Source organism: Littorina saxatilis, linkage group LG15 (assembly GCF_037325665.1).
Source record: "Littorina saxatilis isolate snail1 linkage group LG15, US_GU_Lsax_2.0, whole genome shotgun sequence".
NCBI classification, from domain to species: Eukaryota; Metazoa; Mollusca; class Gastropoda; order Littorinimorpha; family Littorinidae; genus Littorina; species Littorina saxatilis.
In genome coordinates, this window is record NC_090259.1 from 24,710,296 (window position 1) to 24,724,459 (window position 14,164).

Consider the following 14,164-nt stretch of genomic DNA (forward strand, 5'->3'; position numbering starts at 1 on the left):
AGCTCCGTACTCAAACTCCCTCCCTCCCCCCTCCCTTCTCTCTCTCTCTCTCTCTCTCTCTCTCTCTCTCTCTCTCTCTCTCTCTCTCTCTCCCTTCTCTCTGTCTAGCTCTCTCTCTCCCTCTCGCTCTCTCTTACACACACACACACACACACACACATACACACACACACACAAACACACACACACACACATACACACACACATACACAAACACACACTCAAACACACTCACACACACACTGGCACACACACACACACACACACACACACACACACACACACACACACACACTGTCCAAACTATATTGTAAGAGGTCTGGAAATCGGGAAGCAGTTCTGAATTTAATTTGTACATTCATTCATTTATCTGTCAAAGCACACATATACTAATACAGACACAAATGCAGAATGAGAGAATGAGAGACAGAGACAGACAGGCAGACAGACAGACAGACAGACGGACAGACAGACGGACGGACGGACGGACACATGGGAGTGCAAGCAATAACACATCTTTAATATTGACAAACGCCCCACAGCTAGTTTTAAGAATGTAATGATTTAATCTTGTCAAGAGTACCTTTTCTTGCAATCAAGCTATAAGGGGCAAAACTCCAATGGACAGAACTTCCTGTGATACAATGGTTACTTCCCTTCAAACATTTTAAGGTTGCTTTGCCTTCGTTGAGTCTTGAATTTTGGAACCTAGCTAATTTGGATATTTATCTTCGAAACTTGACTTGGTAACAAAGATGAGAGTACAGCAAACCTTGAAGGAACCCTCGTTGCCAAAGTCAACGAAGGGATACCAGAAGAAAAGAATTAGTTGATCTTCCAGACTTGATATTGGAACATAGACATGTTTTGGGTAAATAATGTTGACGTTTTACATGGTGACAAAATTGAGAGTAAAACGAGCCCTGGATGAGCTTTCGTTGTCAAGTGCATGAAGGGATACGAGAAGATTTAGTTGGTCTTCCACGGGTTGTTGAAGAAGTTAAAGCCCATCTGGTTGAAGTTACGATTTATAGGGTCGAAGACTTAGGGTAGCGTAGGATTAAGTTTATCATTGGGACTTTACATGGTAACAAAGTAGAGAGAAATACGAGCTTCAAAGGACGGTCATTCAGAAGATACTTGTTGATATACAGAAACATTTAGTTGGTCCCCCATACGTGGTTAGGTTTTTGTCTTTTCTTTTCGAGTCTTGGTTTTGGAACAAAGGCGGTTTGGGTCGTTAATATTGACGTTTTACATGGTATCAAATAACCAAAGGGAAGTAATCGCTCTTTATGCATACGACATGTGTTATAGAGTAAGCGAGAGTTGTACGGAACCTTATCTCCTGGCACCTGAGAGAATAACAAGCATTGAAATGAACAAGCCACTTTCATCCTCAAAAAAGGATGATCACCACAAGCTCATATGCTCATCATTCTTCAAGGCACTCCAACTAACACCTACGTACACAGTCATATACAAGAACCAGCTTTTATTGTCGACCGGACATGAGTCCTTAGATCAAGACTGGTTTGAACAGAACAAACACACAAACACACACATTGTTACATGGTGACAAAATTGAGAGTAAAGCGAGCCTTGAAGGAACCCTCGTCTTCAACATCATTGAAGGGATACCAGAAGATGTAGTTGGTCTTCCAGAGGTTGTTGAAGAGGTTGAAGCCCATCTGGTTGACCGGTCCCTTGAGAGGGCCGTAGGGCTGGGGGAAGGGGCCGAGTCCTGGGCGAGCGTCTGTACCCAGCATGACGTGGGCCACGTCTGGTGTCAGGAACTCCAGTCCGCTCATCTCCTTCGTCATCAGGCACACTGACCTGTCCACAGCTGTCAAAAATATGAACAGTCTTATCATTCAAGACGTTTTACCGTTTTATGTCATTCCATTCTTTCCATACCATCCCGAAGAAGGCAGTTACATGCCGAAATATGGATTTAAACTTACCTAACCTGGTTACTGGTGTGTTTTCTTTTTCTTTAAATGTTTTATGTGTGTGTGAATCTCCTAATAATTCTTAATAAATGTTCGTTATAATCGTTACAGGCAGGCAGGGTGTGCCTAAGAAAATTTTCCATTTGTATGTAATATTTTAATGGACAATAAAGTGTTGTTATTATTATTGTTATTATTAATAAATTAGTTTTTATTTGTTTGGAGAATCTAGCAATATATCAAAGAACGCGTCTGGGTTACCTTCCTAACTTGATGCGCAAACGCAGCGGATGATGTTTCTTTTTCTTTTCTTTTATTCCTTCTAATAAATCATAACCGGCTCAGAATATCAGTTTTTTTCCCCATACGTCTAAAATGTGTTATTGGATCGACAGTGAATGACGTATGGTTAGCGGGAAATGAGCATCGCCAGGATTTGTTTTCGGCCATTTCAAAATGACAACACATCTCTCAGAAACTTTTGACACCTGAGACGCAAGTGTTTTTTTGTAATCGTTTTTGCAAAGAACTCCTCGATCTAACTGTCAGTCGACGTTTAGGAAGGTCACTAATACTAACCTTTATTCAGTAAAGATGTTACTGGTGCATCGCTGACACGAATAACATTTACTTAAGTTTATCGAAATTCGAGTAAAACCTGACATGATCTGTTTATGAAGATCACCGACTTCGATCTTAAATTCGAGTAAAACCTGACGTGATCCGTTTATGAAGATCACCGGTAGTAAATCCTGACGTGATCCGTTTATGAAGATCACCGGTAGTAAATCCTGACGTGATCCGTTTATGAAGATCACCAGTAGTAAATCCTGACGTGATCTGTTTATGATATTCACCGGCTTTTGTTTGTTTGTTTGTTTGTTTGCTTAACGCCCAGCCGACCACAAAGGGCCATATCAGGGCGGTGCTGCTTTGAATTATAACGTGCGCCACACACAAGACAGAAGTCGCAGCACAGGCTTCGTGTCTCACCCAGTCACATTATTCTGACACCGGACCAACCAGTCCTAGCACTAACCCCATAATGCCAGACGCCAGGCGGAGCAGCCACTAGATTGCCAATTTTAAAGTCTTAGGTATGACCCGGCCAGGGTTCGAACCCACGACCTCCCGATCACGGGGCGGACGCCTTACCACTAGCCCACCGTGCCGGTCTGTTCACCGGCTTCGATCTTAAATTCGAGTAAAACCGTCAAGTGTTCCGACGTGGTCTTTTAAGGAAGATCGCTAGCTTTGGTCTTAAATTCTAGTTAAAGGCACAGTGCAGCTCACAGCCTTCGTTTTGCGTTTTTGTTGCAGCTGAGTGCATTTACAGTTCAAAAATCCTCCTATGGTAGTAAAACAAACCCAAAACTACCCAACGACGACATCTGTGAAGCTCGACAATTTCTTGTTCACGCGAGTGCATAAATTAACCTAGTTATTACGTGGTGTTTGGTCGGAGTTCGATTCAACTGAGTGATTCCGGCCTCCATTTTGTTTTACACAAACTCATGATGACGTCTGACATAGTTTGCTTAGTGACGTGTCTTTTTGTGCATGATGTGGTGATCTACCTGATCTAAATTTAGATCCAAAAATAGGTCAAGACCAGCCGGATCCGAGTACAAAATTAATTCGTAAAAAAATCGCAGTTCTTGACTCTTTGGGTGCAAGTCAATGAAACTTGGTAGTTCTTTTAACGGATAGCTGCCTGAGGTATGACTGAAAGCCCCAGGGGCTCCGTGCACCTGGATTTGACAAGTTCAGTACCTTTAAACCGTGGCAGCAGTTATAAACTTCTCAAAAAAGAGACAGGAAAAAAACCCACGTATAGGGATTCAAGATTCTACTCTAAAGTCAAACGTTAGACAGTGCACTTACCGTGTATGTAATGGCTACCGTTGGTGACGACCTCCTCTGGCTGGATCATCTGACCCAGTTTGGACAGGTGCCAGGTGCCGGCCACAGGCATGATAGGCTTCACGTGCATAGAGATGGACTCTGTGTAGCGTGTGGGCAGCTTGCCGTGCCACTGGACTTCCATGTCCAGCCCTGAAATGTCATTGTTTTCATTTATTTACTCCAGTATCCCAATGCTGGGATATTAGAGTCGCTTTTGGGCGGGGATGTAGCTCAGTCAGGGCGGGGATGTAAGCTCACTCTCAGTCAGGGCGGGGATGTAGCTCAGTCAGGGCGGGGATGTAGCTCAGTCAGGGCGGGGATGTAGCTCAGTCAGGGCGGGGATGTAGCTCAGTCAGGGCGGGGATGTAGCTCAGTCGGTAGCGCGCTGGATTTGTATCCAGTTGGCCGCTGTCAGCGTGAGTTCGTCCCCACGTTCGGCGAGAGATTTATTTCTCAGAGTCAACTTTGTGTGCACTCGGTGTCCGAACAACCCCCATGTGTACACACAAGCACAAGACCAAGTGCGCACGAAAAAGATCCTGTAATCCATGTCAGAATTCGGTGGGTTATACAGAAACACAAAAATACCCAGCATGCTTTCTCCGAAAACGGCGTATGGCTGCCTAAATGGCGGGTTAAAAAAACGGTCAGACACGTAAAATTCCACTCGTGCAAAAAACACGAGTGTACGTGGGAGTTTCAGCCCACGAACGCAGAAGAAGAAGAATTAAGAAGAAGAAGAGTCGTTTTCTCCCAGTGGCAGCATGACTGAGTTGCGCTAACAAGGTGTGTGCGCGTTTTGGTGTAATCAGTCACCTGAACTTATGCACTCTGTCTCTCTCTCTCTCTCTCTCTCTCTGTCTCTGTCTCTCTCTCTCTGTCTGTGTCTGTGTCTGTGTCTGTGTCTGTGTGTGTGTGTGTGTGTCTCTCTCTCTCTCTCCCCCCCTCTCTCTCTCTCTCTCTCTCTCTCTATCTGTCTGTGTGTGGGTGTGTGTCTCTCTCTCTCTCTCTCTGTCTGTGTGTGGGTCTCTCTCTCTCTCTCTGTGTGGGTGTCTCTCTCTCTCTCTGTCTCTGTGTGGGTGTGTCTCTCTCTCTCTCTCTCTTTCTCTCTCTCTCTCTCTCTCTCTCTCTCTCTCTCTCTCTCTCAGTCTGTGTGTGGGTGTGTCTCTCTCTCTCTCTCTCTCTCTCTCTTTTAGTTCTTCTTTTTTCTATTTTTTATCTTGTATTTCTATTTCATTTTTGTAGTTAGTCCGTTTTTTAGGCGAGGGCTGGATGTAAAAAAGCAGACCTCTGCTTAATCTACTACCCTCGTTAAATAAAGAATTGTCATTGTCATTCTCTCTCTCTCTCTCTCTCTCTCTCTCTCTCTCTCTCTCTCTCTCTCTCTCTCTCTCTCTCTCTCTCTCTCTCTCTCTCTCTCTCTCTCTCTCTCTCTCTCTCTCTCTCTCTCTCTCACCTGGGTCGATGTTCTGTGCCTTGGGTCTGACAGCAATGTGCACGTAGAACAGCTCGGGACACCCATAGGAAGTGACCGCCTCTTGATCTTGCGGGGTCAGTTGTAGCCAGAAGTCACAAGTACTGGCCAGGGCTGCATAGGCATTCAAACACAATGGTGAAAGAGAGAGCTGAATTGTTAACATGTAGTGTGTGTGACGGTGTGTGTGTGTGAGTGTGTGTGCGTGCGTGCGTGCGTGCGTGTGTGTGTGTGTGTATGTGTGTGTGCGTGTGTGCGTGTGTGTGTGTCTGTGTGTTTGTGTGTGTATGTGTGTTTGTGTATGTATTTGTGTGTGTGTTTGTGTGTGTGTATGTGTGTGTGTGTGTGTATATATGTGTGTGTGTGTATGTGTGTGTGTGTGTGTGTGTGTATGTGTGTGTGTGTGTGTGGGTGTGTACGTGTTAGCGTGTTTGTGTGTGGGTGGGAGTATGTGGGTGAGTTAAAAAGAGAGGAGGGAGACAGAGTGTCAAAGAGAGAGAGAGGGAGAACTTTCTGGCCAGCATGAGTATCTGATGTAGCTAAAACACGTATATGTAAATCAGCACCGCATTGAGTCTCATTGACACGGCAACACATTTTGGAAGGATAGATTACTTCTTCACATCCTGGTACCCTGAAGTGGCTCTCTATGAAGCAACACAATAACCATTTCACCATATATATACTATTTTTTTTGGTAAAACGACAAAGAAGATAAGAAACGCTTCTTCTTCTTTTTCTTCTGCGTTCGTGGGCTGAAACTCCCACGTACACTCGTGTTTTTGCACGAGTGAATTTTTACGCGTATGACCGTTTTTACCCCGCCATTCAGGCAGCCATACGCCGCTTTCGGAGGAATAAGAAACACGAAAGTGAAAGCCTCACGTTTGGAGTAGAGGTGTTGTAGCTTCATTGGCCATTCTGTTGTCGGATAGGGATAGTGGGACTGTGGCAGTTTCTCACTTCGTGGATGCCTCTGGTGATGTTCCTGAAATAAAATCCTAACTTCAACAAACTAATCACCAATGACCACGGTCATAAACACAAGAAACATAATTATCTAACGAGGTTGTTCATGTCTTTACAGAGCAGACCTGCAGATTTCAGTCTTCAGACAAAAACACCATCTATTGCCAAAGACGTTTGATACCTTAATTTCTTTCCGTGTGAACTGTTCTTTAATTCACTACATAGATCTACCGCCCAAGCTTTTCCCATGGCATACGGGTATCTTTTCCCATGGCATACGGGTATCTTTTCCCATGGCATACGGGTATCTTTTCCCATGGCATACGGGTATCTTTTCCCATGGCATATATACGGGTGGGTATCTTTTCCACCACTTTTCCACTTACGAAAGCTTGAATCAATAAAAGCAAGAGTATTCACTCTTTGGCAACCCATACACACTCGACAGAGTTATCTCCGAACATTGTCTATTGCCGAAATTGTAATGGTCAGTTGGGCAAATTTGATGAAGAACATAAACTGTGATGTAATATCAGGTCTCCCTCCTATAGAGGGTCCCGGGTGCCCCACTTTCAACTTTTAGAGGGTCCATGGACTCCCACTGCAGAATTTGAGAAGGTCCCAAGGCAGGCATGAGACCAAGGGTAGGGCGGCTGGTGGCGAGAGAGGTGAATCCCCCCGCGGGTTAGGGGGAAGAATTTACCCGATGCTCCCCAGCATGTCGTAAGAGGCGACTAACGGATTCTGTTTCTCCTTTTACCCTTGCTAAGTGTTTCTTGTATAGAATATAGTCAATTTTTATAAAGATTTTAGTCAAGCAGTATGTAAGAAATGTTAAGTCCTTTGTACTGGAAACTTGTATTCTCCCAGTAAGGTCATATATTGTACTACGTTGCAAGCCCCTGGAGCAAATTTTTGATTAGTGCTTTTGTGAACAAGAAACAATTGACAAGTGGCTCTATCCCATCTCCCCCCTTTCCCCGTCGCGATATAACCTTCGTGGCTGAAAACGACGTTAAACACCAAATAAAGAAAGAAAAAGAGAGAGGTGAAGGGACCGGTAATGTTTACAGTGCCGTGTGCCGGGCCGTGAGTTGTGCCCGCCAATGTTTAGCTCAGGCACTGTTGTGGCAGACGCGCCTTAGGTCTATGCAGGAAAATGCGGCGCGCTATTCTGGTCATCTGGCCAACTGTTGTCCTCATCTTTAAGGCAGACTGGTACCAAGAGGTGTAAGTTACACCCGTCTTCAGGCTCAGGCATTTTCAAACGCTCAACTCAAGTCTAAAGGGTCCAAAAGCCGAAAAGTCCCGGTGTAGTTATAAAACATAGTGGTCACGCATAGTGTACTGGGTACAATCGTGCAGACGATTGCAGGTCGAAAAAGAATCTAGGGTACGCGCGATAAAGGATATTTAGTGTGTCCCGGTACCCGTTTTTATATTTAGTCAAGTTTTGACTAAATATTTTAACATCGAGGGGAATCGAAACGAGGGTCGTGGTGTATGTGCGTGTGTGTGTGTGTCTGTGTGTCTGTGTGTCTGTGTGTGTGTGTGTGTAGAGCGATTCAGACTAAACTACTGGACCGATCTTTATGAAATTTGACATGAGAGTTCCTGGGTATGAAATCCCCATACGTTTTTTTTCATTTTTTTGATAAATGTCTTTGATGACGTCATATCCGGCTTTTCGTGAAAGTTGAGGCGGCACTGTCACGCCCTCATTTTTCAACCAAATTGGTTCAAATTTTGGTCAAGTATTCTTCGACGAAGCCCAGGGTTCGGTATTGCATTTCAGCTTGGTGGCTTAAAAATTAATTAATGACTTTGGTCATTAAAAATCGGAAAATTGTAAAAAAAAATAAAAATTTATAAAACGATCCAAATTTACGTTTATCTTATTCTCCATCATTTGCTGATTCCAAAAACATATAAATATGTTATATTCGGATTAAAAACAAGCTCTGAAAATTAAATATATAAAAATTATTATCAAAATTAAATGGTCCAAATCAATTTAAAAACACTTTCATCTTATTCCTTGTCGGTTCCTGATTCCAAAAACATATAGATATGATATGTTTGGATTAAAAACACGCTCAGAAAGTTAAAACAAAGAGAGGTACAGAAAAGCGTGCTATCCTTCTTAGCGCAACTACTACCCCGCTCTTCTTGTCAATTTCACTGCCTTTCCCATGAGCGGTGGACTGACGATGCTACGAGTATACGGTCTTGCTGAAAAATGGCAGCTACTTGACTAAATATTGTATTTTCGCCTTACGCGACTTGTTTATAAGTTTAGTGCGTCCTGGTACCCCCTCCATAAATTTCTAATACGTGTTTTCGGCTTCTAGTGCGTATAGGACGCAGGGGCGCGCACTCTGGGGAGCCCTGTAATATGTAAACAAGGTAGGCAAAACTCTTATGTTCTACCTCTGCACGAGCGCTGTCAAGGTAGGCAGTTTCGTTGTACGTGGTGTACATTATCTGTGCGATAGGGTGGGTGGGGTCCGCCCAGGATATCTGAAACACAACACGAAGAATGGAGCAGAGTTAGAAATATGCGAGCCTAACCATCAGAAATTGAAAGCAAGTGTGATTTTGGTGTCAAACCGATTCTTTCTGGATCATTAATAATATGTTCTTGGTGTGAGTTTGTGTGTGTGTGTTTTTGCTTTTTGTTTATTTTGTGCACAAACAAATTCATAAATGTGCACACATACAAATTCACGAGATAGAGAGAGAGAGAGAGAGAGAGAGAGAGAGAGAGAGAGAGAGAGAGAGAGAGAGAGAGAGAGAGAGAGAGAGAGAGATGATAATTAGTTTTAACGTCCTCTTAGAACCATTTGGCCTATCTTGGGACAGTGGGAGAGAGAGAGGGAGAGAGAGAGAGAGAGAGAGAGAGAGAGAGAGAGAGAGAGAGTGGATGAAAGAGAGTGAGGGAGTGAGAGAGAGCGAGAGAGAGAGAGAGAGAGAGAGAGAGAGAAAGAGAGAGAAAGAGAGCGGGCGAGAGAGAGAAAAAAAAGAGAGAGTGAGAGCAAGTGCCCCATAAACAAACAGATAAATTAGTATGCACACACCTTGTTGTAAGGCTCGAACATCTTCTGCAGAGCCCCCTCAGAATCAAACTGCAGCACCGTACCATCGCCGCACGTAAATGTTTGGAAAGGCGCCACCTCGTGATAATCTTCACACACAAAAACAGACTCATAGAGATGGTCATTAGGTTAACACAATCTAGTCGTACATTGCTAGTGTCATGGAATCACAGAAAGAAAGGGAGTGCGAGGGGGGGAGAGAGAGAGAGAGAGAGAGAGAGAGAGAGAGAGAGAGAGAGAGCGAGAGAGAGATAGAGAGAGAGAGGGAGAGAGAGAGAGAGCGAGAGAGAGAGAAAGAGAGGGAGAGAGAGAGAGCGAGAGAGAGATAGAGAGAGAGAGGGAGAGAGAGAGAGCGAGAGAGAGAGAAAGAGAGGGCGAGAGAGAGAGAGAGAGAGACAATGACAATGACAATGACAATGACAATTCTTTATTTTACGAGGGTAACAGAATAAGCATTGGTATACTTTTTTGCATCTGGCCCTCGCCCTAAAGAGGGACTAAATCTACAATAAAAACTACTACTACTACTACTACTACAATACTTACATAATTAGTAAAACAGGATAAGTTTATGTACATACGTGCATTATATGAAACATTGTAGTTTATACATGTTCATGACAAGGTGCAAAGCAAAAATTTGCAAGTCAATTAGAGTAAGAATACTATGCAATAGTACATCAACTCTGCAAGACAATGGATATTATGCAGAACATCATAATTTCATAAACAAAACAATAAATCAAAAGTGAGTGACTGTGTCTCAAAGGACATAACAATCAAGAATATACTATTTTCATTAAATGGGATATATATTTGTTTTTGAAAGAATCTGTGCTGGTAGCTTCCCGTAAGGCATTTGGAAGAGCGTTCCAGAGACGGCCACCTGAATAAACTAGACTAGACTTAAATAAGTCTATCCTAGGAAGAGGAGTGTTAAATTTCATAAGGTGGTGTGAATTCTTCAAAGAGAACTTTGAACAAATGGTTTGGGGTAAAGTTTCGGATATAATTTTATGCATAAAGATTCCTTTGTTAAAAAGCAGTCTTGACTTTAGAGGTAAGATCCCTAAATGTATGTAGTCTAACTCTGTGAGGGTAGTGTGCTTTAGTAATACTACTTTTAGCGCTCTTTTATGTAATCTGCTAAGTGGTTTTAAGGAATTTTCACTTGCTGAGTCCCATAGAGTGGATGCGTAATCAATAACAGATTGAATATGAGCAATGAAGAATAATTTTCTGGTGTGGCAGTTCAGGAAGTGTTTAATTCTAGATAAGAGGTACACTTTCTTTGACACCACTTTACTAAGTTGCTCAATGTGGGTTGACCAAGACAAGTTGTTATCGATATTAACACCCAGCAGTTTGTGATGGTCGACTTTTTCCACTATTTCACCATCTATCATTAAAGCAGGACCAGCTGAATAAATATTCTGGCGTTTTTGTCTTGTTGTTATGACCATATATTTGGTTTTCTTTGGGTTAAGAGACATATGGTTTAGTTCAGTCCACGCTGTCAACTGGTTTAAACTTCTTTGAAGTGATTCTGATAAGCGAGTTAAATTTGTGTTGCTGGAGTGAATTGTGGTGTCATCTGCAAAAAGTTCACATACATTTTGAATATATAGGGGGAGGTCATTAATGTATATAGAGAAGAGGAGGGGTCCTAAAACCGATCCTTGTGGTACACCGTATTTTACTTCTTGCATGCTCGACGCCGAGGCGTTTGTTAGTACAGTTTGTTGTCTGCCGGTGAGAAATGAACTAATAAGTTTGACAGTTTCGATTCCGACGCCATACAATGCGAATTTTCTCAGTAATAACGTGTGATCAATAACGTCAAAGGCTTTAGCAAAATCAACAAAAATGGCACCACAGAATTCATTGTCGTTGATTTTCTCCAGCCATTGATCAACAAGAGAAACTAAGGCAGTATGGCAGCAATGGAATGGAGAGAGAGAGAGAGAGAGAGAGAGAGAGAGAGAGAGAGAGAGAGAGAGAGAGAGAGAGAGAGAGAGAGAGAGAGAGAGAGAGAGAGAGAGCGCGAGCAGGGTTCGTACAGGCCATGGAAAACCTGGAAAGTCATGGAATTTGATTTTTAATTTTCCAGGCCTGGAAAGTCATGGAATTTCAATTCAAGCCATGGAAAGTCATGGAATTTAACAAAAATTATAAAGAAAGAAATTAACCTTTAGCACGCCCAGCTAACACCCCCCCCCCCCCCCCCCCCTTTGCCAACCAGCGGCGATTTGCGTCGCCAGCACAAGGCTTGTTCGTATGACCATGTTTTCGTTCGTATTTGCATACGATAATTACGGTATTTTTAACGGCACTTGAGCCAAAGCGAGGCTCACTTCCTTCCGTTATCTCGTCGTGTCGTCTGCGCTGCATTTGAGTCGGTTTCGTCGAAGTTTTCTGCTTTTGTTTTTGCATCGATAAAGTACTTTAGCGCTTCGACAAGCAAGATGGAGGATGATGAGTTTGAAACTTTCTTTCGATTTGTTTCTTGACAACAAAAAGTATGCGGAATTGGAACGAATTACCGAGGAAGATCTTCGCAATGAACTGTGTATCGCGGTGAAAAAAAATGACAGTTCGTCAAGTCACAGTGACGGTTACGAAACGGAATTTACGAAAGTGCAGATGGATACAAACAGTCTCTGGTCCAGTTTAGTGAAATGACAGGACCAGCAAACATTACCGATAATCTGACTGCGTAGCAAATGCTTGACTTGCTTGTCGAAGAGACACTGCATAGAAACTGACTCAAATTCAGTGCAAAGCAAGCCAGTGTCAAAACTGGCAGTGACAAGACGTAAAAAGTTTGCGTGTTCGGAAATGGCGAGCTGTGGATCTAGTCATGGAAAATGTTATTGAGGCTCATGGAAAATCATGGAAAAGTCATGGAATTTTGTTTCTAAAAACCAGTGGGGATCCTGCGCGAGCGAGAGAGAGAGAGAGAGAGAGAGAGAGAGAGAGAGAGAGAGAGAGAGAGAGAGAGAGAGAGAGAGAGAGAGAGAGAGAGAGAGAGAGAGAGAGAGAGAGAGAGAGAGAGAGATTGATTGATTGATTGATTGATTGATTGATTAAACTTTATTACAGAAGGATGGAGATTTTAGGCATTGCCTAGTCTTACAATCTGTCCTTGCAAACAAAGACGAGAACAAAACAACAGATGAAAAGAGTATATGGACACTACGAATTTGACGAAACATACATATGGTAATAAGTAACATTCAAAAGCAAATCAAAAGTTATAGATTAACTAAATAAAAACTATAAAGTATCAAGATAGCAAAAGTAACAATGATAATAGCAATGAAGGCAATGATGATGATTTCATGATAATAAGATTAATAACAATAAAATAATAATAATGATAATAATAACACTAATAATAATGATAATAATGAGTGCAAAGTTACGTTCAATAAGAACATGAGGTCCTGAATAAAAACAACAACAGCAAGCAAACAAATAGCAAGTCAAGTGTAGAAAAAAATATGCGTTTTTTGTAAATAATGTACAAACGTTGAATAAAACAGTTTAAACCAAGTGTAGAAAAACAACAATCATAAAAAGAGAATCGTATCCCGTATCTTTTTCCATGCATAAATTGCATACACGCATGCTAATATACATGTGAAGCTATAAGATAACGTTTATGTATTGATTAAATTAGGGTGGTTTAAGATATCGGAATAAACCAATTTACGAATTGCCACAATGTTACAATAACTGTTTCACTTTGAATCAGACTTCGAACAAATGTCTGTGTGTTTGTTTTTTAAAGGCCTTGACTGATGGAATATGTTTAAGTACAGTTGGAAGCGAATTCCATACTGAAGATCCGGAGAATGCAAGACTAGACTTGTACAAATCTAGTCGAGGGCGAGGTGGAATGAATTTACTGGAACCATACCTGTTGGTTGCCCTTTGAAATAGTGACTGAATGTACTCAGGGACTTCTTTGTTTGTAAATTCAGTTTAAGCTGCTGGTTTAACGGAAGGAGGTCGAGCAGTTTTAGTTTCTTGTCAGTAGTGACTGATGAGTTAGGTACCATCAGTTTAGCTGCACGACGATGGAGAGAATTTAGTTTCATCATGTGGACATCACTACAGTTGTCCCACAACGTGGAAGCATAACTTAGATGTGACAGAATATGTGCATGGTAAAACAATTTTAGAACTGAAGTGTCAGAGAGAGAGAGAGAGAGAGAGAGAGAGAGAGAGAGAGAGAGAGAGAGAGAGAGAGAGAGAGAGAGAGAGAGAGAGAGAGGGAAAGAGAGGGCGATAGAGACAGAGAGAGAGAGCAAGACAGAGAGAGAGAGGGAGAGAGAGAGAGAGAGAGTCTCTCGGTATTCACATGCTTCTGTCTTCCCTGCAAGCGGCAGAACTACATTTTGTCAGATAAGTTTTGTTTAATTAGTGTTTGTCTGTGCACTTCAAAGACTGCTGTGCTCAAATATCTGTGAACGTAACGTTTTGTTTTGTCCATAATTAAACGTTCCAACCCAATACCTTTCTCGTTGTTTGATTCGGTATTCACATGCGAAAAACAGCTATTACCGCATGAAAACACATTTGTGACGAAATCCGAAACATACAGAGACGTTCTAAAAGCAAGAATAATAATAATGATAGATGATCACGTATGAATGAAAAATTGTAGGTATTGAGGGATACATGTTATTATACTGGATTTATTTTTTGGCGGCATTTTATTCAACGTTCCATTAAGTTTATTTATTAAAAACAAACAGTTTTGA

At 42.2% G+C, this 14,164-nt stretch overlaps 1 protein-coding gene across 1 annotated transcript in view; it reads right to left on the reverse strand.

Moving 5' to 3' along the window:
• Window positions 1–332: 332 nt before the first annotated feature.
• The window catches only part of LOC138948902 (uncharacterized), a 54,720-nt gene continuing 40,888 nt past the window's right edge, over window positions 333–14,164 (reverse strand). Inside the window, exons 11-16 of the mRNA XM_070320536.1 lie at window positions 9,378–9,484; window positions 8,731–8,820; window positions 6,217–6,319; window positions 5,314–5,445; window positions 3,837–4,007; window positions 333–1,846 (exon numbers count right to left, since the gene is read on the reverse strand). Of these exons, the coding sequence (XP_070176637.1) occupies window positions 1,569–1,846; window positions 3,837–4,007; window positions 5,314–5,445; window positions 6,217–6,319; window positions 8,731–8,820; window positions 9,378–9,484 (881 nt within the window). The 3' untranslated portion in view covers window positions 333–1,568. The remainder of the gene's footprint in view (window positions 1,847–3,836; window positions 4,008–5,313; window positions 5,446–6,216; window positions 6,320–8,730; window positions 8,821–9,377; window positions 9,485–14,164) is intronic.